We start from the raw sequence: 27,243 nt of genomic DNA, 5'->3' as shown, positions 1-27,243 counted from the left end.
TTATTTCTGGGATGTTATTTGTATCCTCTACAGTGAAGACAGGTGCAAAAAATCTGTTCCAATTCCTCTGCCATTTCCTTATTTTACATTATTAACTCCCCAGACTCTCACTCTGGAGGACCAACACTCATTTTACTTATTCTTTTCCTTTTGAAATACCTGTAGAAACTCTTACTATCCATTTTTATATTTCTAGCAAGCTTTCTCTTATACTCTAATTTCTCTCTCAGTTATCTTTTAGTCATTTTTGCTGTTTTTTATATTCTGTCCTATCTACTGACCTGCCACTATACTTCGCTGAATTATATGCTTTTCTTTCAATTTGGTACTATCTTTAACTTCCTTAGTTAGCCACGGATGGTCTGTCCTTGTCCTAGAGTCTTTTTTTCTCAATGGAATGTATCATTGCTGAGTGTTATGAAATATCTCCTTAAATGTCTGCCACAGCATCTCTACTGATCCATCCCTTAACCTAATTTCCCAGTTAATTTAGCCAGCTCCATCTTCAAACCCGCATAATTACCCTTATTTAAGTTTAAAACAATAGTCTGAGATCCACTCTTCTCGCCCCCAAACTGAATGCAAAATTCAGTCATGTTTTGATCACTGCTACCTGGGGGTGCTTTTACTATGAGGTCATTAATTAATCCTGTCATGTTATATATTACCAGATCTAGAGTTGCCTGCTCTCTGGTTGGCTCCAGAATGTGCTGCTCTAAGAAACTGTCCCGAAAACACTCCATGAACTCATCTTCCAGGCTATCTTTGCCAATCTGATTTATTCAATCTATCTGTAGATTAAAATCATCTATGATTATCGCCGTACCTTTCTCACAAGCCCCCATTAGGTCACAGAAGCATAACAATAAAACTCTTTTACAATCCTTCAATCTTTCCGAAGGAGTACTGAAACAATCTGAAACCATCTTCAGAACTGCCAAGTGGATGATCCAACTCTGCCTCCTCCTGAGGTCTCCAGCATTACAGATGCCAGTCTTCAGACAATTTGATTCACTCTATGTGATATCAAGAACTGAAGGCACTGGATACAGGAAAGGACATGGGCCCTGACAACATGCCAGCCGTAGTACTGGAAACTTGCTACAACACTTACATCTGTCTGACAATGTATATCCTGTCGAGAAAAAAGCAGGTCAAATCCAATCGGCCAATTACCACCCCATCAGCCTACTTCTAATCATCAGCAAAGTGATGGAAGGTGTTTGAAGAAGGGTCACTGACCAGAAACGTTAACTCTGCTTCTCTCTCCACAGATGCTGCCAGACCTGCTGAGTATTTCCAGCATTTCTTGTTTTTATTTCAGATTTCCAGCATCCACAGTATTTTGCTTTTAATTTATTCTATTGATGGAAGGTGATATTGACAGTGCTATCAAGCAGCACTTACACAGCAATAACTTGCTCACCGATGCTCACCTGTGTTCCGCCAGGGTCACTTGGCTCCTGAACTCATTACATGGACAAAAGAGCTGAATTCCAGAGGTGTGGTGAGAATGACTGCCCTTGACATCAAGGCAACATTTGACCGAGTGCAACATCAAGGAGCCCGACCAAAACTGAAGTTAATGGGAATCGGGGGAAAACTCTCCACTGTTTGGAGTCATACCTCGCACAAATGAAGATGGCTGTAGTTGTTGGAGGCCAATTATCTCCGTCCCAAGATATTGCTGCAGGAGTTCCTCAGGGTAGTATCCTAGGCCCATACATCTTCAGTTGCTTCATCAATGACCTTCTCTTTATCATAAGGCCAGATGTGGGACGTCCGCTGATGATTGCACAGTGTTCAGTACCATTTGCCACTCTTCGGATACTGAAGCAGTCTGTACCTGCATGTCGCAAGACTGGACAACATTCAGGCTTGGACTGATAAGTGGCAAGTAAAATTCATGCTTCACAAGCACCCAGGCAATAACCATCTCCAACAAGAGAGAATCTAACCATCTCCCTTGACATTCAATGGCATTACCATCATTGAATCCCCACTAACAACATCCCGGGGGTTACTATTGACCAGAAACTAAATTGGAGTAGCCATATAAATACCGTGGCTACAAGAGCAGGTCAGAGACTGGGAATTCAGCAGTAAGTAACTCACCTCCTGACTCCCCAAAGCCTGCCCACCAGCTACAAGGCACAAGTCAGGAGTGCAATAGAATACTCTCCACTTGCCTGGAAGAGTGTTGTTCTGACAACACTCCAGAAATTCAACACCACAAAGGACAAAGTGGCCTGCTTGATTGGCTCCCCATCCACCACCTTAAACACTCACTCCCTCCACCACCAGTGTACAGTGGCAGTAATGTGTACCACCTACAAGATGTACTGCAGCAACCTGCCAAGCCTCCTTTGCCACCTCTACTACCTACAGCGACAAGGGCAGCAGTCGCATGGGAACACTATCATCTGTGAGTTCTCCTCCAAGTCACACACAATCCTAACTTGCTGTTATGCATCGAAAATCTGTAACTTCTTTCCCAACAGCACTGTGGGTGTACCTACACCACATGGACTGCAGCGGTTCAAGGAGGCGGCTCAGAACCAACTTCTCAAGGATAATTAGGGATGCACAACAAATGCTGGCCCTGCCAGCAACACTCGAATCCCATGAAAGAGTAAAGAAAGGGAAATTTCATATCAAATTGTAAGCTGTTTTATTCCACAAAATAAAAAGCACACAGAAAAGTGAGTTTGATCAGGCCCTTGCATTTTAATTACCACTTGTCCACCTACAAACCTACAAGTCAGAATGGGACTGTCTTGAGAAACTAATCTTCTGGCAAGAGAAAGAGAAAAAGAGGGGAAATAGAGATAGGAGGAGGGACAGTGAAAGCACGAGAGGGGGATGAGATGAGAGGAAAGAAAAGAAAGGGAGAGAGAACAAAAACGGGCAAAGAAAGCATGAGAGAGGAGAAACAGAACAAGTGGCAGAGAGATAGGGAGTGTTAATTGTGTATCAAATGTTTAATTAATTGCAGGTGGAGGCTGTTAATTGGGGTCTCACTTGAGCACTTATGAGGAGACACTCAGACTGGTGGAGGTTTTGAGTGAGGAGCTGCATGTTTGTAATCCTTTTACTCTGCACAAGAAGTGTGAAACTGAATAAAGATAGGCTCCAGCATTATCATTCCACAACAAGATTTCTGGAATTTAACATGGTAGCAGAGGATAGTTGCCTAAAGCTGAAGGTTGGAAACTAGGAATTTTTTTTTTTACATAAAAAACTAAACCTCTCACTGGCTATTGTGGAAAATATGGCAGAAAGCAAGTGTAAATTGTCAGGGTACAATTATCCTCCAATATTGAGTCTGAACCATATGACCAGTGGAAGAATGAAGTGGATATGTGGACATGGGTTATGTCCCTACCAAAGAGGAAACAAGGTATGGCCTTGGTGTTGTCATTTTCTACCAAAAGTAAAATCAGAAGTGAAGTGTTTTGTGAACTGGATGCTCATCAGTTGGACACTGAAGGAGGTTTGGATCTTCTGTTAGAATTCTTGGATGAAATTTACAAGAAAGATGGCCTATTGAATGTGTATGAGGAATGCTCAGACTTTGATAGATTTTGGAAAACAGACGGTTATTCAATGGAGGAACATATCATGGACTTTAACAGACTGTGTAGAAAATTGAGAAAATTCAATTTGGAGATCCCTGGTTCAGTGCTGGCATTTAAATTGCCAGATTGTGCTAGGGTGTCACACATGGACAGGCTCTTGGGTCAGTTCTTGGAAAAAGACTCACTGTGAGATCAGATGTCTACTGCCTTAAAGAAAATCCTGGGGAAACAGTAATTTTCAGTAGCTCTGGTGGAACAAACAGGGAATTCTGCAGTGATCCAAAGAATGGAGGACTCTATGCTTACTGGATTTCAAAATGGTTCAGATACTGGACGCAGGCATAAGTACAATGGAAGAGTTAACAACAGGAGGAATGAGGATGAAAGCACCTTTAGTAGGTCTAACCTATTATAGTGGAAGACCGAATTGGAACAGCAATCATAGGCGAATGAATCCCAGGAATGCCCAAGGAACAGTTAATAGGTGCTTCAGGTGTGACTCAAAGCATCATTATGCAATGACCTGCCCAAAGTGGAGGGGCAGAGTCCTTGAAATAACAGGACACAGAGAATTCTGAGGCAGAAGAGGAAGATACTGATGAATCTGAATGAATTGTACTAGTCACAAGGAGTTTTAGTCCTGCAATGAATGAATCTGCAACTAACACATTCAACTGTGCTGTAGTAGATAGTACTTACACATTGACAGTATGTGGAACTGATTGGTTACATTGTTATTTGGATTCACTCAGAAATGAAAATCGATGCAAGATTAAGGAGTATAAAAGTACTACCAGCTTTAGGTTTGGTGATGGCAATACATTGAAGTCACTGGAGAGAACAGTAATTTCATGTAAAATAAATTCCTATTTATCAGTACTGATGTTGGCCGGAACTTTACTCTCGGACGGGAGCCGTCCGCTGGCAGAAAAGTCGGTGGCGATCCCGCCTCTGCTGGGCCAGGGGATCCAGACTGCATTTTACGGTCCCCAGGTCCTTAATTGGTCTGAGGCGGGACTTCCCACCTCATTGAGGCAAGAAGTCTCTCCTAATGGAGCTGCTGGCCAATCAGCGGGTTGGCAGCTCTCTGTCCCAGTAGTGCCACTGGGAGCAGTAGCCACTGCTGGGACTACAACCCAGATTCCGCATGAAGAGGAAGGACGTTCACAGAAAAGAGGTGAGTTTTTTTGGGGGCCTCGCCAGGGGTGATCGGTCGAGCTCTGGTGAGGCAAGCTGGGTGGGTGTGGTTGGGGCATTGGGGACAGCTCTCCATTGGTCACAGGGTGCCTGATCAAGAGGGCCTCCCCCTCCCCCCAAGCCATCAGAAGGCCGCCTACTTTTTACAGGCTGCGGGTGGGCGGGCCATTTTTTGCCGCTGCCACCCCACATAAAATAGTGGTGGATGAGGGAGTGGATCAGGAAGGGGCCCCCCCCCCTTCCACTACCATCCCACTCTTTGGGTGGGCTAAAATTCCGGACGCAGTCTCTAGTGAAATACCTTTAACTATTGAGTAAACCTTCAATGAAAAAGGCACAAATGAAACTTGATATGGAGCATGATAAGGCAATTGTTTTTGGAAAGTCAGTGAATTTGCAGTTTACTCAGTCAGGATATTATATCCCCTTAACAAAACCTGATATTTCTAGTCAGAGTGTTAAAGAAGTATTGACATCAGGTGATAAGAATCAGATAAAAAGCAAATTCTCTCAAAGTTACACAGACAATTTGCTCACCCTTGTCAAAGATTAAAAATCCTGCTAAAGAATGCAGGTGTGATTGAGGAGGAGTATACGAGGATAATAGAAAAGATTAGTGAGAAGTGTGAAATCTGTACAATGCATTAGAGGACACCATCATGTCCTATAATCAGCTTTCCATTGGCATGTGTTTAACAAGGTAGTTGCCATGGATTTAAAGATATGGAACGAAGACAAGAACATTTTCATTCTACATTTTATAGACCTAGCAACTAGATTTAGTCTTTCTACAATAATAAATAATAAGGACAAAAGGCTGATTATAGATACAATTATGGAGAAACGAACAGGGACTGGACTTGGGGCACCAGCTAAGTTTCTGACTGATAATGGAGGGGAATCTGCCAACGACGAGTTCAGGAACGTGTGTGAAACCATGAAAATTATGGTCATGAAAAGCGCAGCTGGAAGTCCTTTCAGCAATGGGCTCTCTGAAAGGAATCGCACAGTCGTTGATGAAATGCTGCATAAAATCTCAGCTGACCAACCAAACTACAAGAGGACAACCGCCCTGCATGGGCGGTTCATGCAAAGAATTTGCTTCAGATGCTTAGGGACTATATTTCACCGCCCCCCCCCCCCCCCCCCCCCCCCACAATCAATTGATCTATGGGCAGAATTCCAAATTGCCTTCTGTACTGTGTGACAGTCCTCCTACTCTAGAAGGTAATACAACTAGTTCCACTTTTTTTCTGCACATTTGAATGCTTTACATGCAGGGAGATGGGCTTTTATCAAGGCTGAGGTCTCAGAAAATTCAGAGCTCTGGCGCATTGTACAAGACCATCTGAGGTGGACTTTAATTCAGGAGATTTGGTTTATTACACAAGAGGGTCATAGGAATGGAAGGGCCCTGGTAAGGTAATAGTTCATGATGGTAAGACAGTAGTTATGGAAATCAAACTGTTAAGGTTCATTCCTCACAATTAATTGGGGTTGATGACAAAATCTCAGAATCGGAGCAGCTGATAGAGGGAAACAAGGCAAATGATCATGTGTTTTGTGATGAAGGTCCTGAGGAACAAAATGAGGTAGATCAAGGGTTGGATCATGTTATGACCGAGGCGGGAGCAATGCAGTCAATTCAGTCCCATCACTCCACAGGTCGCAGCATTTTATTAAAGTTTTCCTACCCAACCGGAAAAACAACCAAATTAAACACTCTAGTAACCCTCAGAATAAAACAGACCAAACCAGGTATCTTTCGACAACAACAAATTAACTATTAAAAAAAAACCGAAATCTTAAACACTATTAAGATAAACCTATGTCTAAAGACCTGATAACTTACTTTACCCAAACTTCCCCATGCACACACGTACACTAAAAACTAACAGTTAACTGTCTTTAAAAGTGGTGTTTTTAAAAATAAAATTAGATGTTTCTTAAGTTTTTTGTGTTACGATCCTGATGATGGGGTATTCTAATGTGAAACTAATCAAATGCCACTCGAAGTCTCCACATGGATTTGATGAAATAGTCTGTTCTTGATGCAGCAGGCAGAATGGGGTGAAAGAGTAGAGAATAAGAAAGCACAGTGCAAGTTCTAATAGTGGGTCAGGAAACTATGTACTGGAGAAAGAGCCTCTGATAATACGTGAGGAATATCTTGTAGCAGTAGGCCCGACAGATATCCAAGTGCTAATAGAGGCCGTAGTTTGAACAGATTCCACAATGAAACTAAGGCTAGTCAGCAGTCTCTGAATAGAACTAGAATCAAAAGTTCTCATGACTGTTGTTACAACCAGGTGGGAAAGGTGGCTAGGGGTCCCTTTTAGCCTTCACCTGGTCTTATTGTAACAGGGTTTTGTTTTAAACGTACTCTGTTTTGAGCTGCTCCTTGGTGAATCCTTGTTCACCGCTTTCCAATTATAAGGCAAAGAAATGAGCACAAACAGTCTTTCTTGGGTTTAAAGAAGAAAAGTGAAATTTATTAAAACTTAATCTCTAATTCGGTTAACGCCTACGGATACACGCGCCCCACGCTAGCATGCATACTCGATACGCACATGTAAATAGAGACAGAAAAGGGAAGAAAAATTGTGGAGAGGTTTGAGGCAATCTCTCAAGACTGGTTTTGTCACTGTGCTTCGAGCTCGCTGTAGTCCTTGCTTGTAGGTAGATCTTGCTTTTTGTTGGGGCCCAGTATTCTTCTTAAACCTTGTTCACTATAGGACACTTTTCTCTCTCAGGGTTCATATGTCTTCAATGGATTCCGAAGTTGGTGAGAGATGAGAGCATACAGGAGAGAGGTCTTTTCCTGTCCAGGAGCAAACAACTTTCTGTCTTCAAACCTTTCTCCAATTTAAAACTCCCCTAGTTGGCCAGCAGGTGGTCACGTGACCGACTTGTTTGATCAGGTCTCTTCTGTGTATTGGGACAGGGACTGGTTCCTTTGTTCCAACACTGTCTGCTAGTATGAAAAAAAATGTCTTTCCAGCCAGGGGCTTGGCAACCCCTTGTAATAGGCCTTCTTTTCTTTCCAGCCGCAATTTTAAAATATAATGTCCATGTGGCGAAATATTTGTGCCTCATTCTTGGCAGGTGGGGGCCTGCATGACAGCGTGAAGTTTTAGTGGCTGCCAATAAAATTGACGCTAAACTAAGAGAAGCAAAACATAATGAATTAGAGTTGGAGGGAGTTTGTTGTTTATTCTGAGGTACCAGATAGGGGACAGCCAATCTTGTCACCTCGATGGATTTGTACTGAAAAAGTCATTCCGATGGGACTTATAAGGCTAAAGCGAGGCTGGTTGCAAGGGGTTTGAAGAGCAACTGGGTGATATCAATGTTACAGTGGACTCTCCCACAGCTGGAAAAATAATTTTTTTTTTAAAGCTATTTTGGCCACATATTCATGGGAGTGTACATCCATTGACAAAAGCGGCAATTGTGCAGGGTCTTACTTCTCAGAGAAGTGTTTCTGAAACCACCTAAAGAGGCAGCAGATGCAGAAGGAAAACTATGGAAACTGAATAAATGCTTCTATGGCCTTAATGATGCTTCCAGGGTGTGATATATCTCGGTGAGATCTGTTTTGTTGAAAACTGGTTGTGTTCAACTAAAAGCAGATCCTGCCATGTTTTATTGGTATCATAAAGGGAAACTTTCAGGCATCTTCATGCTGCTTGTTGATGATTTCTTATTGGGTGGTACTGCCCAGGTAATCAGTTTTAGTTATATTGTTTGAGGAATAATTATTGGCCAGGACCTAGGGGAACTCTCAAACTCTTTTTGAATGGTGTCATGGCATTTTCTATGACAACTTGAGAGCACAGTTAGGTCAGTTTAACGTCTCATCTGAAAAACAGCGCCTGCAACAATGCAGCACTCCGTCAAAACTGCACTGAAGTGTCAGCCTCGTTTAGATGCTCACGTTATGGAGTGGGACTTGAACTACGACCTTTTGATTCAGAGGCTAAATAACCAGAACCAGAAATGAGCTCCTGAATATATGAGCCAGCAGATCACAATTGGGTTTCCCATTTCCTTGAACTCTGGTGAAATGGTCCTACACCACTTGAAACTAACTATGAATAGTTTCATATTCAGGCTCAGCCTGTCTTAATTTACAAACTAGCATGTCATTTTTCAGCTGCAGTACACTCTACTATCTTTAAGCATAACCATTTTTGGTTACTTTTACTTTTAAAAAATTTTTTCACGGGATGTGGGCGTATCTGGTAAGGCCAGCATTTATTGCCTATCCTAGTTTCCCTCGAAGGTGGTGGTGAGTCACCACCTTGAAATGCTGCAGGCCATGAGGTGCAGATATACTCACCGTGCTGTTTTGGAAGGGAGTTCCAGGATTTTGACCCAGCAACAGTGAAGGAATGCTGATATATTTTCAAGTCAAGATGGTGTGTGACTTGGAGGGGAACTTGTAGATGGTGGTGTTCCTATGCACCTGCTGCCCTTGTTCTTCAAGATGGTAGAGGTCTTGGGTTTGGAAGGTACTGTCAAAGGAACCTTAGCGAGTTGCTGCAGTGCATCCTGTCGATGGTACACACTGCTGCCACGGTGGTGGAGGAGGTGAATGTTTAAGGTGGTAGATGAAGTGCCAGTTAAGTGGGCTGCTTTGTCCTGGATGGTATTGACCTTCTTGAGTGTTGGAGCTGCGCTCATCCAGTAAAGTGGTGAGTATTCCACCATACTCCTAACTTATACCTTGTAAATGGTAGACAGGGTTTGGGAAGTCGAGAGGCGAGTTCCCAATCTCTGACCTGCTCTTGTAGCTACAGCATTCATGTGGCTGGTCCAGTCAACTTACTGGTCAATGGTAACCTGCAGGATGTTGATGGTAGGGCATTCAGTGATGGCAATAATGTTGAATGTCAAGGGGATGTGGTTAAATGCTCTCTTGTTGGAGATAGTCATTGCCCGGCACTTGTGTGGTGAGAATGTCACTTGCCACTTATCAGCCCAAGCCAGAATGTTGTCCACATCTTGCTGCATATGGGCACGGACTGCTTCAGTGTCTGAGGAGTCACGAATAGTACTGAATAATGTGCAATCATCAGTGAACATCGCCACTTCTGACCTTATGATGGAGGGAAGGTCATTGATGAAACAGCTGAAGATGGTTGGACCAAGGACACTGCCCCAAGGAACTGCTGCAGAGATACCTGGGGCTGAGATGATTGACCTCCAACAACCACAATCACCTTCCTTTGTGCGAGGTATGACTCCAACCAGTGGAGAGTTTTCCCCTCGATTCCCATTGACTTCAATTTTACTAAGCTCCTTAATGCCCCACTCAGTCAAATGCTGCCTTGACGTCAAGGGCAATCACTCTCACCCCACCTCTGGAATTCAGCTGTTTTGTCCATGTTTAGAGAAGGCTGTAATGAAGTCTGGAGCCAAGTGGTCCTGGCGGAACCCAAACTGAGCATTGCTGATCAGGTTATTGGTGAGTAGGTGCCGCTTGATAGCAATGTCATCAATACCTTCCATCACTTGGTTGATGAAGTGTCGACTGATGAGGCAGTAACTGGTTGATTTGATTTGTCCATGCTTCTTATGGACAGGAAATACCTGGGCAATTTTCCACTTCGTCAGGTTGATGCCAGTGCTGTAATGAAACAATTTTAACTGCACATCTATTCTGTCATACTGGGAATGTGTGATGGCCTTCAGAAATCAAAACTGACTTTTAAAAAAAAACTATTTAGCTCATCAGTAATATCTTCATCCTGGTACACAATCTGCCCTGACAAACTCTTGGACAAAACATTTCACAATAAACTGCAATTACCACAATACTGGATATGTAAAAGATTACAACAATTCTCCAAATTTAACTTTTCAATCACAGTTTATATTTAACTGGAAAATATAAGCCAGCATCATAAGGTATCTATAACCAAGGAAAGCCATTCGATTCTTTTCACCTCATCCCTCACCACAGAATCTAAATGACTGCCGCATCTTAGCCTCCACCTATTAGCCCTGAAGTCCATTACAATCATGATTTATCATGATTTGCATAATAAGAACTTGATACAATCATAGAATCATAGAATCATACACAACAGAAGGTGGTCATTCGGCCCATCATGCTCATACTGGCTGTTTGAAAGAGCTAATTAATTAGTTCCACTCATCCTCAGCATTGCAAATTTTTCTTTTTGAAGTATAATCCAATTCCTTTTTGAAAGTTTTGAATCTGCTTCCACACCCAATCCGGCAGTGCATTCTAGATCATAATATGGTAACATGGTTGGTAGGCGTTGTGAGAAGCGTTGAAATCTTTGGAAACAATGGCTTTGGAAGTCAAAAGATTAAATCTTCTTGAGCATCTCACTTTTGTTTCACTTGCCTCCCTGAAGGATTAATTGGGATATGTGGAATCCATGACAGGGTCAAATGTGCAGGGAGACTTGGACTCTTCGGTCTTGGTAAGAAAAGGACAGCTATGGGGGTCCTCCTAGGAGTATCAAAGATAGTAAACTATATTTTTTTATTTGTTCTCATTTTACCCTCTGGTTCTTTTGCCAATTATTTAAATCTGTGTCCTAGGGTTACCGACTCACCTGCAAATGGAGAGTTTCTCCTTATTTACTCTATCAAAACTGCACAAAATTTTGAACAACTCTATGAAACCTCCCATTAACCTTCTCTGCTTTAAGGAGAATAATCCCAGCTTCTCTAGTCTCTTCATATAACTGAAATCCCTCAGTCTTGGTATCATTCTAGTAAATATCCTCTGCACCCTCTCCAAGGCGCAAACTCTGTACTAAGTTTGCTGTTCACCAGTTTGAACATGTACCTCCTTTTCTTAGTATCTGTTTGCCATGAAGTTTTGCTCTAGATTTATCTCTTCTATACCTCTTCCACCTAAAAGGACAAGGACAGCAAATGCATGGGAACACCACCAAGCCACGCAACATCCTGACTTGGGACTATATCACCGTTCCTTCACTGTCGCTGGATTAAAATACTGGAACTTACTTCCTAACAGCACTGTTGGTGTACCTACCTCCCAAGAACTGCAGCGGTTCAAGAAGGCAGCTCACCACCACCTTCTCAAGGGTAATTAGGGTTGGGCAATAAATGCTGGCCTAGCCAAGTCACCCACATATCCCGAACGAATAACAAAAAAAATATAGTTTACTATCTTTGATACTCCTAGGAGGACCCTCATAGCTGTCCTTTTCTTACCAGGACCAAAGAGTCCAAGTCTCCCTGCACATTTGACCCTGTCATGGATTCCACATATCCCAATTAATCCTTCAGGGAGGCAAGTGAAACAAAAGTGAGATCCTCAAGATTTAATCTTTCGACTTCCAAAGCCATTGTTTCCAAAGATTTCAATGCTTCTCACAACGCCTACCAACCATATTACCAAGTTGTGCAATATTTGATTATCAATGTCAATATTTTACATACACCTTTCAATTATGTTCTCGAGCAGTTATTTTATTCAATTCTTTTTCAAAGGGATTAATGAGTACAGCATAAATTTTTTTTTTTACAAGAGGACACTGCTCATTTGTCAAAGGGCAGAGAGGACATTTTAGTGATGGCGTTAGCGCATGCAGAGTTTTTTTTTTCTTTGGCCTCCTTGTCTCGAGAAACAATGGGTAAGTGCCTGGAGGTGGTCAGTGGTTTGTGAAGCAGCGCCTGGAGTGGCTATAAAGGCCAATTCTAGAGTGACAGACTCTTCCACGGGTGCTGCAGATAAAATTGGCTGCCGGGGCTGTTACACAGTTGGCTCTCGCCTTGCGCTTCTGTCTTTTTTCCTGCCAACTGTTAAGTCTCTTCGACCCGCCACACTTTAGCCCCGCCTTTATGGCTGTCCGCCAGCTCTGGCGATCACCGGCAACTGACTCCCACGACTTGTGATCAATGTCACAGGACTTCATGTTGCGTTTGTCAATGTCTTTAAAGCGGAGAAATGGACAGCCGGTGGGTCTGATACCAGTGACGAGCTCGCTGTACAATGTGTCCTTGGGGATCCTGCCATCTTCCATGCGGCTCACATGGCCAAGCCAGCTCCAGTGCCGCTGGCTCAGTAGGGTGTATATGCTGGGGATGTTGGTCGCCTCGAGGAGTTCTGTGTTGGAGATACGATCCTGCCACCTGATGCCAAGTATTCTCCGGAGGCAGCAAAGATGGAATGAATTGAGACGTCGCTCTTGGCTGACATACGTTGTCCAGGCCTCGCTGCCATAGAGCAAGGTACTGAGGACACAGGCTTGATACACTCGGACTTTTGTTTTCCGTGCCAGTGCGCCATTTTCCCACACTCACTTGGCCAGTCTGGACATAGCAGTGGAAGCCTTTCCCATGTGCTTGTTGATTTCTGCATCTAGAGACAGGTTACTGGTGATAGTTGAGCCTAGGTAGGTGAACTCTTGAACCACTTCCAGAGCGTAGTCGTCGATATTGATGGATGGAGCATTTCTGACGTCCTGTCCCATGATTTTCGTTTTCTTGAGGCTGATGGTTAGGCCAAATTTGTTGCAGGCAGCCGCAATCCTGTTGATGAGTCTCTGCAGACACTCTTCAGAGTGGGATGTTAATGCAGCATCGTCAGCAAAGATGAGTTCCCTGATGAGGACTTTCTGTATTTTGGTCTTCGCTCTTAGACGGGCAAGGTTGAACAACCTGCTATCTGATCTTGTCTGGAGGAAAATTCCTTCTTCTGAAGACTTGAACGCGTGTGAGAGCAGCAGGGAGAAGATCCCAAACAGTGTAGGTGCGAGAACACAGCCCTGTTTCACACCACTCGGGATAGGAAAGGGGTCTGATGAAGCACCACTATGCTGAATTGTGCCTTTCATATTGTCATGGAATGAGGTGATGATACTTAGTAGCTTTGGTGGACATCCTATCTTTGCTAGTAGTCTGAAGAGACCACGTCTGCTGACGAGGTCAAAGGTTTTGGTGAGATCAATGAAAGCAACGTAGAGGGGCATCTGTTGTTCGCGGCATTTCTCCTGTAGCTGGCGAAGGGAGAACAGCATGTCAATGGTGGATCTCTCTGCTTGAAAGCCACATTGTGCCTCAGGGTAGACACTCTCAGCCAGCTTCTGGAGCCTGTTTAAAGCGACTCGAGCGAAGACTTTCCCCACTATGCTGAGCAGGGAGATTCCACGGTATTTGTTGCAGTCACCGCGGTCACCCTTGTTCTTAGAGGGTGATGATATTGGCATCACGCATGTCCTGTGGTACTGCTCCCTCGTCCCAGCACAGGCAAAGCAGTTCGTAGAGTGCTGAAAGTATAAGCAAGCTTGGCACTCTTGATTATTTCAGGGGTAATGCCTTCCTTCCCAGGGACTTTTCCACTGGCTAGAGAATCAATGGCATCACTGAGTTCCGATTTTGTTGGCTGTGCGTCCAGCTCAGCCATGACTGGCAGAGACTGGGCTGCATTGAGGGCGGTCTCAGTGACAACATTTTCCCTGGAGTACAGTTCTAGGTAGTGCTCCGCCCAGCGGTCCATTTGCTTGTGTTGGTCAGTGATCATGTACCCTGATTTAGACTTGCGGGGGCGATCTTCCTGAAGGTTGGCCCAAAAGCTCTCTTAATGCCATCACACATTCCTCTGATGTTTCCGGTGTCGGAGGCCAGCTGAATACGACTGCATAGGTGTTGCCAGTAGTCATTTGCGCAGCGCCTGGCTGTTCTTTGTGCAGCGCTTCTGGCTGCTTTAATTGCTATGGATGTTAACTCACTGGGGGCTTTCTTGTAGTTCAACAGGGCAATGCGCTTAGCGGCTATGACAGGTTCCAGCTCTTCAAAGTGAGATTGAAACCAGTCTGCATTCTGCTTCACACATTTGTCATAGGTGGTCATTGCTGAGTCATAGATGGCGTCTCTGATGTGGGCCCACTTTGTCTCTGCATCCCCTGTAGGAGTGTTTTGAAGGGCTTTTTCAAGTGAATTTAGAAACTTATGTAACAGCTGTAAATAAGAAATTCTGCTAGTGTTGATGCACGGGCAGCCCTTCTGCTTGGAGTGATCTAGCTTCTTTGGTCTGAGTCTAACCTTGCTGCACACCAGGGAGTGGTCGGTGTCGCAATCCGCACTGTGGAAGCTGCGTGTGATTTGAACGCTGTTTAAAGAGGCTCGCCTTGTGACAATGAGGTCCAGCTGGTGCCAATGATGTGATCTTGGGCGTCTCCAAGAAACCTGGTGACAGGGCTTAGTATGAACGATGTTGTAAATATGCAGTGCAGGCTGGTCATGATGTCAATCAGTGTGCAACACTGCTTTGATACCAGCGGTGCGATTTTGGATTTCAACACTCCAGCCAGTGCCCTCTCAACCTTGCGCAACTGAACATCTGTTCAGCTGGAAGGACCCACTCCGCACCCCCCACCGATGTTCTTTAAAGGGATCATTAGCTACTTGAGGTTAGTGTCTGCTTGATTTATTCTGGCTGTTGTTCTGAATCTGCAAGTATTTGGTGCTTTCCATAGTTCTTTCAAGTTTAAAAAGTCCACAGGGAGTGGTGTGGCAGGTGCTGAAAGACATTTTCCTGACTTCAAGGCTTCTGCACAAACCAGTTGCTCCCAGACATGGGTGCAGTAGTAGGCACTGCCCTTGGATTACAGCATGACTAGGAGAATGAACAAAGGCCATTCGGAAGAAGGCAAGCTGCTAGAACAGGGAGGAGCAGGAAGGTGAAAAGGGCTCTCAGCACAAGGTCATATCCAAACAGGGTGTTTAGCGAGCAATTCTACTGCCTGAACTTCATTAAGCTTTAATAAGGACATCCTCACTGAAATCTGCCCTTGCTGTTGCCACAGCTGCAATCTCACTGTAGGGCAAGGATGGCATTGCCAGTGAATGTGACCATGTCTATAGACTTGTACATGCCTGGATCCTTTCAGGCCAGAGTTGGAAATATTTGCAACATCTCGCAGTTTGCCATCTACTTTTGTGTATGGGAGGTCACTGAATCTCTCTACTCAATGAGAACTAACTACATTTCATTCTCTCTTGCCAGAGACCAGCAGGTGGAGTGAGCATGCAGCTTGGCTAGGATTGCAGGTTTCTCCCTGGTGCGGGCTGCCACTGACTGCACACACATCGCTTTGCAAACACTGCACATCAACTCTGCAATATTCTGGAACTGAAGGATTTCTACTTTCTCAACATCTAGTTGATATGCAAGCATAGGTAATGAATCATGCAGGTCAATGCCCAATATCCTGGCAGCAATCATGATGCCTTTATTCTGTCTGATATACCATCTGCATTTGAGCTACCACAGCAAATCAAAGGGTGGTGACTGGGTGATAATGGCTATCTGCTGACGACATGGCTCACCATGTGCAAATCCTCCTCTAATCTATCCTCTAAGGCATGTGCAGTGTCAATATCTGAGCTGGTTGCTGCTAGCAAGAGATCAAGTATCTTCATTACTTTCTTCTTGTTTTTCCTCCACTGCCTAGACAGGTTATACCTCTTTGGGATCTGAAAGGAAAAAGGCCTGTGTATAAGGTTGTGGTGAAGGGAGGGGGGAAAAGTAAGAGCTACATTCTTATACCATCTGCAGCTTGTAAATCAAGAGATTGTGGGCTAAGTGTGAAGTAGGATGTGACGAGGGCAATTAAGTATGAGGATACTGTCACCTTTGATGGTTTTAGCCTTGCCACTCACCATGGCCTTAGCAAAAACCATTCCAATAATGGCCAGCACTGTCACCTCCATGGGGGTTAGGACAAGCAGGTGCATCTGCTCCCTCAAGTTAGTTCCTGCTGCCTAGTGTTGTGCAATCTGTTTGGGTGATGTAGCTGTCATGGTCGAATAGCTGGCAGTGTGCAAGGTGGGAGATGTGGGTATGAGGTTGCAGCAGTGCAGAATGTGTGATGGTGAAGGTGAGGTGAACCTATATCAGGTATGAGTCCTGATTGATAGAGATTGTTTGGTAAGTGAGTGATGAGGGATGTGCTGCATTGACTATTGTGCTGCTATTGGCTCAGTAGTTGGTAGGATATAGCATTTGAAGATGCATTCAATGACCTTGACCACTTGTGTGAGATTACTGAACTTCTTGCAGCACTGCATCCAGGTTCTCAGGGCTTGACTCCTTGCTATCTGCTCCAAATGCTTTATGATTGTTTGTCTGGATGGCCTCCTACCCCTGTGGGTACAGGACAGCTCTCCTCTCCACCTCCTTCGCCAAGACCTCTAGTGCAGCGTCCGAAAACTTTGGAACCCGCTCTCTCCCATGTTGTGCCATTCCTCATTGTTCCCTCAGGATAGATTAACTTCCTGTATTATTCCCAGCACCTGCTTGAGCCACAATGCACTTCCTTCTTAAGAGGTGTAGGCTAGCTTTAAGTGATGCTAGGAAGTTACGATTTCCCCCTGCTAATGTGTGTAGCTAATGAACAGCGTGGTTGGTGCTGGGTGCGCATAGAAATAATTCTAATGCGCAGGCAGTGTAAAGTTGGCAGATGCCTGCATTTTAATCAACAGGTGCGGGTTAATCTCACATCGTGATCCATGCGTCTGTTTTTAGGGGCTATCCAACTTATCCCCCGTGGTATTTGAAATGGTACACAATATTCCAAAAGTGGTCTTGCTAGTAAATTTTTCATGATTGCAATAAAATCAGCACATTTAAAATGTTACTAGAAATACCCTCATTTATCATGTTTACAAATATTCTAAATACAAGACTGAGAAAAAAATCTACAAATAACTGACCATTTAAGTGTATTAAATCTACAATCAGTTCTGATGTGACCTTGCCTCTTTACATATGAATTCAAGCAACAAAATGCTAAGCTTATGAGTTAACATTAACCATTATTTGCACAACAATATGTTAAAGAATCTGCAGCAACATTAAGTCACAGTGACACAGTAATTTCTCCAATTGCTGAACTCACACACCACACTTCCGGCCCCATGGCTCTTAGCTAACACACACAAAAAGAATATATTTTGTAGATTAGATGATTAAAGTGAGACCCAATAAGGCTCTGCAAAAATTCTAGCAATGAACATTTATTTTTTAAACCTTCCCCTCATCTCCCCACTCTATCAAGCTCATCACATTCATGAGATCTAGTTCATACCCCTTTGACTCCTTTCCCACTAAACTCCTGACTGTCCCATGTCCCTTCCTGGCCTTCATACCAGCTGACACTGTAAATGGTTCCCTCTCATCAGGTGTGCACAGTTTCAACTAATAACTCATGTCACAATTTTGCTTCCATCCCTGTGGCAAAATACCAATACAGCAGAAATTGGTAACTTATAGGGTTGGGGATGCTTTTTTTAAAAAATTCATTCATGGGATGTGGGCGTCACTGGCCAGGCCAGCATTTATTGCCCATCCCTAATTGCCCTTGAGAAGGTGGTGATGAGCTGCCTTCTTGAACCGCTGCAATCCACGAGCAGTAGGTACACCCACACTGCTGTTAAGGGAGGGAGTTCCAGGATTTTGACCCGGCGACCGTGAAGGAACGGTCAGGATGGTGTGTGGCTTGGAGGGGAACTTGCAGGTGGTGATGTCCCCATGCATCTGCTGCCCTTGTCCTTCTAGGTGGTAGAGGTCGCGAGTTTGGAAGGTGCTGTCTAAGGAGCTTGGGTGCATTGCTGCAGTGCATCTTGTAGATGGTACACACTGCTGCCATTGTGCGGTGGTGGTGGAGGGAGTGAATGTTTGTGGATGGGGTGCCAATCAAATGGGCAGCTTTCTCCTGGATGGTGTCGAGCTTCTTGAGTGTTGTTGGAGCTGCACCCATCCAGGCAAGTGGATAGTATTCCATCACAGTCCTGATTTGTGCTGGATAATATCATTATTAAAGTTCTGAAATATTGTGTTAATATGCTGCCTGAACCATATTTTACAACAGGTAACTATCTACAGTTCTAATTTATAGGATTATTTTTCTTTTTTGCAACTGCAGAAATATCAATAACTCAGTTATCGACATTTTAATCACTTTAAAATGTAGTTTACATAACATCCAATTATCCATCATGGAGAATTTTCAGCCAATCTCTGCAAAACGAACACATAAGCATACAGCTCCTTGTGGTCCTGAAAAAATTATTTAGAACGGAATCGGTTAGCAGCTCCTTACTACTTGATTAGAATAGACGACAGGGTTAATTTTGCACTCCTGTTCTCCTGATGAGGAACTGCGCTCCACGTGTCAGAAAATCACGGCAAAAATATTCCAGCACTATCTCCAATTGGCCCTCCTTTTTAAGGAATAATTTCAGATTGGGATAGCAGGATAATGGAACTCACACATTCTTTAGTATTATTTTTGCTTGCCAATAAATGCACTTGTCTGTTGGAAGTATGGAGTACGCAAGTTTGCAGTCATTCTTAATAATTTTAAGACTTCTCCTGTAACCAGCTATTTTCTCCACTTTCAAACGAAGGGGAAACTCAAAGCTTCAGAATCAAGTCTGTCAATGGGCTGGATTTTACCTTAGGCAGACGGGAATTTGCTGCCGACATAAAAGTCTGTGGCAAACCCCCTTCCACCTAGCCCGGGGATCAGTCCCATGTTTTATGAGTCCCCAGGCTTTAATTATCCCGAGGCGGAACTTCCACCCACTTGAGGGATGAGGTCCCGCCTCAGTGAGCTGCTGGCCAATCGGCGGGCTGGCAGCTCTTCGTCCCAGCAGCGCCACCAGGAGCAATGGCCGCTGCTGGGACTGCAGCCCAGCCGACCAGATGCAGCCAGGAGACAAAGTAAGTTGGGCTTGCCTCACCAGGGAGATCAGTCCTTCCCTGGTGAGGCTGGAGTGGTCATTTGGGGGGAGGGGGGGGGGCGTCTTGGGTCCCGGGGGTGGGTTGGGAGGCAGGGGCGGCCCTCAATCGGGCACCCTTTCACATCCCCAGCACGCCTGCTTGCCACGTAAAATACTCGTGGAGGCGGGTGAGGGCCCTTAAGTGGCCATTGTGGCCACTTATGGGCCTTGATGGGCCTCAGGTGGGTGGGTTGTTTCCCCCGACCGCCGTAAAGTTGACCGGAGGCAGGAGCAGGGCAGGTAGGCGTCCCGAGCCTCCCACTCAATTTTACGCCCACGCCACCATCTGATCAGCTGGGGCGGCGTAAACTTCAGCCTAATATGTTTGAATCTAAGTAAAATCACAGTCAGTGCAGTACAAGTTGTGAATAAAAGCGAAGCCATGAAATAATTGACAATCTGATCTGAGATGGCTCCAGTTGTAGCCTGTAAACGGTAACAGCTGGGATTTACTCCATGCCACACAAAGGAGCAGCTTGTGTAGTCTTTCCTTATGAGGTACAGGCAGAGTTAAATAATATAAATAAAAATCAAGTATTCTGTTATGCAAATTTTAAGTTTTTATTCAACTTTATATTCCCAATATTTAGCGTGCTAAAAAGAAGTGAAGCACTTCTTCACAATGCTGTGATAAATATGTTGCATCCGGCAACTCTCCTAGGGTGCTCTGGAACACGTGATCCCAAGTACTAGGTTTGTAGAGGAAAGAGAAGCATGAGGAAAAAGCAGTATTACATTTTTCTTTACTTTCAATGTTCCACACTTTTCAAATATTTCATTTCAACATCAGTACCAGTGTAACTCTGTAAAGATTGCCATACATAAATCAAAACAAAGTGCAAATGTAAGTGAAGGAGGGTTTCTATGGCTCACCTGCTCAGCTCCCTCCTTTTTGGCATTGTAGGTATCCAAGTGTTCTTGTAGCTCTAATACACTAAACTTTAATGTCTCTAGCAATCCACATGAGACAAGCTGCAAGAAAATAAATAGAAAATTTACATATTCATGCTACACTTTAATGAAATCAAAATTAGAATGTGTTTTACGCCAGAACAACTGTTGGAAACTGATGAACAAAATTGTTCAGTGGGTTCACACATTGTGTTTGCAATTCTGCTTTCCTGGTTAGCATCCAAAATCAGGAAGGGAGGGAAACTAGAGTGCAAGTTATTCTATGCCACTCTTGAGCACTGCTACATGACCAGATCATGAACACTCATGGTGGACCGGATAGAGATTACTTGTGGACCGATGCATGGACATAGCTCGGGCACACCTATTGTAGGGAGCATGGGGAAGAGGTGGAGAAGAAAGAGATTAAAAATAGACATGAAAATAACAAAACCAAGAAACATAAATGGGATTGTAAAAATGGACAATTTTTAATGTTGCAGATTGCCAGCATCATAATCAGAATGCTACTTATTCTACTACAAACCGATTCCAGCGCATTTTTGGAGATGAAGGCATGCAGATAAAAAAACACTTGCAGTGAAACATTAATTGTTGTCAGCACATACTCAGTGCAGGAACTAATTAATATTTTCATGTCGTCCTAGGTCAATTTCATGGTTCCCACTACATGGGCAACTGTCGGGAGTTAAAAACAATATCTTATGAATAGTAAGTGCAAGTTTACCTCTAACTTCAAAAATTGTGAGATATCAGCAGAAGGCTCAAAATATGACTGGCAAACTATTCTTGAAGTATTATTTTCAAGGAAGGTTCTACAATATAGCCTTATGAATGCATGTGATAAAGTTGCCTTCTGTGCTGCAACCATTCTATAATACTATGATAAGAATGCCATAGCATTTTGTATATATTATATAGCTTTTACACAATTGTCACTAGTTTAATTGCAGGAAAAGTCTAAAACTTACAGTTTCAGCATCCACAAAGACTGTAGGGCAATCTGAACACATCATCATTATTTCCAACGAGCTCTTGAACTTCGACCCAATCCTCTGCAGACTGTCCCCCAAATGACTGACTGAATCATGAGTTATGGCACAGAATTTTTTCTGAATGTTCTGTAGAAATAAGCAACTGGCTGTCAACATCACGTTTTACTCTATCCCCACCATATATTATGACTGAACAAATTTTCACATCAGCAAAAAGGTTTATACATATCAGGTGTCTTCGGTTGCACTTACAGGTTTAGCAGTGGCACAAGCCATTTTGGCTTCAAGGCAATGTTAAACTTGTAGTGCAAATCAGGTGACACTCAACTAGTTTAGACATCCATTATTAGATCTGGCTGGACCATGTCAAACATTTTTGGGCCTCACTCTCCTGTCAAAACCATTCACTACGCCAGGACAATCCTAGAAAGCAAAGATGAGCTGTTATTTCTTTCTGCACTCCTGACCATCTCCACCCTCAACTCCCACCAGAATGAGAAGCTCATGAACATCTTTGTCACCAGGATTGGACCCAGCCTCTCAGTTGCCTCTGCTGCATTCCCCTTTCCCCATGTTCTCATTCTTCCCAACCCCTCTGCAGTCTCTGACATGATCAACCACACTATACTTCTCTGATGACCCTCCTCCATTGTCCACTTTAGCGGGACTACCCTCACTTGGTTCCACTCTTAACTAGCTGATCGTTGGCAGAGCATTTCTAGCAAAGCTTCTCTTCCCACTCCACTGGAGTACCCTTGCCCCCTCCTTATCTACATACTGCCCCAAAGGCATGGGGTTAGCTTCCACATATATGCCAATGATACCCAGCTCTACTTCTTCACCATCACCACCACAGCTTTGGTGTTGTCCATTTGCTTGTCCAAAATTCAATCTTGGATGAGTTGCAATTGTCTCCAGTTTAACACTGGAATGGCCAAAATCATCTTTGGCCTACACCACAAACTCTGTACCCTTGCCACCAATTCCTTCCCACTCTCTGGCCACCAAAGCTGAACCAGTTTGTTTGCAACCTCAACATCCTAAATTACCCAAAGCTGAGCTTCCAACCCCATAGTTTCTCCATCATAAAGACCATCTACTTCCATCTCAGTAACACTGACTGTCCTAGTCTATCTACGGTTATGTTAAGCCTGCATAAAACATTAGTTCAGCCTCAACTGGAGTATTATTTCTAGTTCTGGGTGCCAAATTTTAGCAAAGATGTGAAGGCAATGGAGAGAGTGCAGAAAAGATTCATGAGAATGGATCCAGGGATGAGGAACTTCAGTTACTTGATTAGATTGGAGAAACTGGGACTGTTTTTCCTTGGAGAAGATTGAGAGGTTTGATAGAGGTATTCAAAATCATGAGGGGTCTGGACAGAGTAGATAGGGAAAAACTGTTCCCACTAGTGGAAGGATCGAGAACTAGAGGGCACAGATTTAGCGTAATCGGTAAAAGGAGCAATAGCCACATGAGGGAAAACGTTTTCGCACAGCAAGTGGTTAGGACCTCGAATGCGCTGCCTGAGTGTGTGGTGGAGGCAGGTTTAATTGAGGCATTCATGAGGGAATTGGATCATGATCTGAAAAGGAAGAATGTTCAGGGCTACGGGGAGAAGGCAGGGGGAGTGGCACTAGGTGAATTGCTCCTTCAGGGAGCCAGCACAGACACGATGGGCTGAATAGTCTCCTTTTGTGCTGTAACAATTCTGTGATACTGCTCACTACCCTGCGAAAATTCAGCTCATCTGATCGTGCATCAAGTCCTGCTCACCCATCACTCCTGCCCTCATTAACCTACATTAGCTTCCGGTACCCCAATGCCTCTAAATTAAAATTCTTATTGTCATCCTTTCATGTCCTCATCCCTCCCTAGCTTCATAACCTCCTCCAACTTCACAAACTCCCCAGAACACTCTTCTTTTGACTGTGGCTTCCTGTGCATCCCACTCTTTTAGCAGCTGTGCCTTCAGCCATCTAGGAGCTACTCCTGCAATTCTCACCCTAAGCCTCTTCACCTTTCGCTTCCCCTTTAAAACCTTCTTCAAACCTCTCTGAGCAAGCTTTTGGCCACCTCTTCTAATTTCTCCTCCTTTGGCACATCATCCAGTTTTTGGCTGATTACACGTCAATGAGCCACCTTGGAACATTGTTCTATGCTAAAGATACTATATAAATGTATGTTGTTATCTTTGTATGAAATGAGGGATATTACAGAAGAATTTGAGAATACCACTCACTGGGCCTACTGCATCTCTGGTGGGTATAGTAATCAAGACATAAAACTGACTAGGATATATTGCAGCAAACATATTCCCTTTCAGAATGGTGAAATATTAAATTTCTTCTCCAAAATGCAACTATTGTAAGAAGACACTACTTGTAAATTTTCCGAAAAAAGAGGAAGTCTTGATGCATTTTGAAAACACTTCGAATTTTACCTGAATCATACTTTTCTTCAAAAGACTCTGACATCCTGTGGTGAATTTGTTGCATAGATAGCCCAATCTGTTTTTCTATCAGTAATATCTTTATGTCTTTGTTACTTATGGATGACTTATAGGATGTCAGTTAGAATCTTCCAACTGACTTAAAATCAGTTTCAACAACTTTGAGAGTAAAGCAAACTCCATGGACACAACACCCACTGTGTTTTCTGAATCCACCATATCTGACATCTCCCCAAAAAACCCAATCACCAGGTAATAGACCACTGACCTGAAACAATCTGGAGAACACATGAAATGTATGCACTGCACAGGATCCATCTGTGTCCGACAGCATTTGGTTGACATGGCAACGCCAGGCTTCCTCCTCATCCTCATAAGCCACTGGTTGGAAAGCAGATAAGATAGCAGAAAGGAAGGGTGATGGTGGTGGTGAGGCTTGAATCTCAGGAAACCCTTCCTGGTCTCCCTCATCTTGACTGAAAAAAGATACAAAGTAGATGCTCAAAGCAAAGGGTCTAAATTAGGGAGGTAACTAACGCTATATTCATTTAAGTTGATGGGCCACTTTGTGTATGGAAACCAACAACACTAATGCTTTACACTAATCCTAAAGTATCATTCCAGTATGCTTTTATGATCATACTGGAAAACAGTGTTGTGCTGGAAATGTAATGTTTGATTTTTTTTTCTTATAGTGCAATTTTATAAATAGCACTTTTTCCTGCATTTGTTTTACAAATCCATGCAGAGGTACACATTTTCCTTGCATAAATTAAGTATAACATAGTTTACATTGTTCAGGAAAATATTGTATTAAAGTCACAACAGAAATGCTAAAACTAAAATCAGCACTTGCAATGAAATGATGCTGTCCTAGTCCTTTAGTTGTTTCTTTAGTAAATAACAGGCATAAAGGCATAACTCAAGAAAGGTTCACTTTAATAAATATATTACAATAGTTGCCAGCTGCCAAGTGTAAGATCGAACTGGATTATCAAATTAGAAGGTGTGATCAGTTTGAAATTTGATCTCAGCTGACATTTTAACTCAGAAAAAAGTGCCGTGATTAGGCCCATCATTCAGCACACCCCAGATAGATTATATTGATACCAGTCATGGAGAAGTCTTGTTCTAGGCCTTCCCACATGTCAGGCTTAAAGGGCGACTGTTGATTCAGGACAGCAAGGAGCATAAAAGGAGTGGGAAATAGAAATATACACAGGATACATTCCTTAAGTTATGACAGCAGCGTTACAGTTTGCAATTAGTTAGAAATCCTTAGAATATGGATTTTCTTCTGTAGCTTTTCCTATGGGTGCATATATAATCATACAGAATCTCTACAAAAGCATTCTTCATGTTAAATATTATAAAGTATCATTTGAGAAGCAAAAATAATCACTGACTCTTCAGAGCACTTTCTGAAAGCTAAATGGATTTTTTAAAAAAATTTGGTGCAGAAATACCACTGAAATCCTCAAAGGAGTACTGCAAATAGCAGCAAATGACAATAATGTTGCAGGTGAGAGATCGTATTTTAATTTCAGCCCAAACAAATCTTATTAGGTGCAACATTCCTCTACCATATTTAATCAGAACAATGCAATTATATATTGTCTCACAGAATCTTTTACTACTGGTAAAATCAATAAACTGATTAAATTATTCTTAAACCAGAATCATTGCGAAAAAGATTTAATGTGAATTTAAAGACATGCCAATATATGTGTTTCCCCAATGTACTTCTTATTCCAAAGAAAGTTAGAAAATTGAACAAATCTACCCACTATAATAAATCATAATTTACAAAAATATACTCACTGTTCAAGTTTACTGAAAATTCTTACAAAACATGCAGAGTAAATATATCTGAGACTGTTCCTACTTAAAGCAGATAACATTTCTACAAATGTTAAGCAGCACTGTTTCAAGTGCAGTCAAACAGCTTCTATGCATTAGCTGGCAGATTATCTGCACCATGTGAAATGTTGTCTCTTGGAAAAGGCACAAGATCTTTTGCTGTCGTAGACAGTATTTTTAATTATCTTAAGAGGTTAGATGTATTAAAGGATGTCAATCTACAAGCACAATCAATTTAATGGGATTCACATTTGTGAAGTTCCTTAACATCTCTTGGCCATCTATCTTTTACTGCTAATTGACATATCAATCACTTTTTTCATTTTACTCAAAGATTGAATGATCTCATTGCACCTGCTGTATAAATTGAGGTTAATCACTTATTCTTTATCCTTCATATTCGTCAGAAAATATGATGGGATTAAATAACTGAACAGAATAAAAACAATGAATGATCTCAGAACAAAGCAATAAGACAATTAGCTTCTATCATTCCAGTTGGTGCAAAGCAAAATAAGCCTTAACAGCAGCACTGAGAAAATGTTTTGGATTTCATTCTTAACTGGCTGGAGTTTTGTACTTGAGCTTCACGCAACTGGAAGGCTTTCTGTGGGACACTGGATACCAAATTTTAAGATCTCTCATCTAATAGTTGCAGCAATTTTATAATAAATCTCAGCAAGGCCAATAGTTCAGGAAATCAAGGTTGAAAAAAAAGTATGCTTAGAGACAAATCAAACAGCAGTACTCAGCTACAGCCAAGCCTGGGTTTTAAAAGCCCCCACTGAGTGCAGGAGAAAAGGAAGGCTTGCGGAGACAAAGAGTTCCATATTTTGGAGATCCTCAAAGTATGCTGTAGAGTAAGAAGTGATGCAATGAGTCTTGTCTTACTTCAGTCACAATACAGGAATCATAAAAATTTAAATTGAGTTACTACCCTTGCTATCCTAAGTTACATATTACTTGGTACCTCGTCACCTTTCCCTAAAGCAGTGAATCTTTTGGACTCCACCAGAGGCACAGGCCTTTTGCCTTGGATAGCATGCTTGTGATTCTTGGTTCAAATGTTGAATAAAATGGATAAACTGGCAACAAGCAGAGTATGCAACATTCTATCAGTAGTGTAGTTTGCTATCCTGACCAGTCACGAGCAGAATGCGTTCCTAATTTTTTTTTGCACTTCCCCAAGAGCGATCAAAAAGCAAATTCTGGAAAGCCAGTGGATGAAAGGCGATCCTTAATACTTCTGACAGAATTTGTAGGGTGTAAGGTCAAGTTTTAGTGCAATCCAGGTTATTATTCACATAAAATGTTTTTTGAGGATGCAATGTTCTAAATTTCAGAGTGACCAATAGGATCCTCGTTGTATTGACTGGTATTAAAATATCTTTCTTCAACCAATACATGTCCTGAAGTGTAAGGTATAGAAATGAGGTGGGACCTAAAGGTATGG

The 27,243-nt window shown here is 42.9% G+C and overlaps 1 protein-coding gene across 12 annotated transcripts in view; it reads right to left on the bottom strand.

The window, feature by feature from the left end:
• fryl (furry homolog, like) overlaps positions 1-27,243 on the bottom strand; it is a 655,772-nt gene that overhangs the window by 47,514 nt on the left and 581,015 nt on the right. For all 12 annotated transcript variants that reach the window (XM_068035582.1, XM_068035639.1, XM_068035630.1 and 9 more), the window contains 3 exons: positions 24,199-24,406; positions 21,455-21,604; positions 20,445-20,543 (listed from right to left, as the gene is read on the bottom strand). In XM_068035582.1, coding sequence (XP_067891683.1) covers positions 20,445-20,543; positions 21,455-21,604; positions 24,199-24,406 — 457 coding nt within the window. The remainder of the gene's footprint in view (positions 1-20,444; positions 20,544-21,454; positions 21,605-24,198; positions 24,407-27,243) is intronic.

Source organism: Heterodontus francisci, chromosome 1 (genome assembly GCF_036365525.1).
Source record: "Heterodontus francisci isolate sHetFra1 chromosome 1, sHetFra1.hap1, whole genome shotgun sequence".
NCBI lineage: Eukaryota > Metazoa > Chordata > Chondrichthyes > Heterodontiformes > Heterodontidae > Heterodontus > Heterodontus francisci.
The sequence above is the reverse complement of the archived record's forward strand: the minus strand, read 5'-3'. Positions and strand labels throughout refer to the sequence as shown.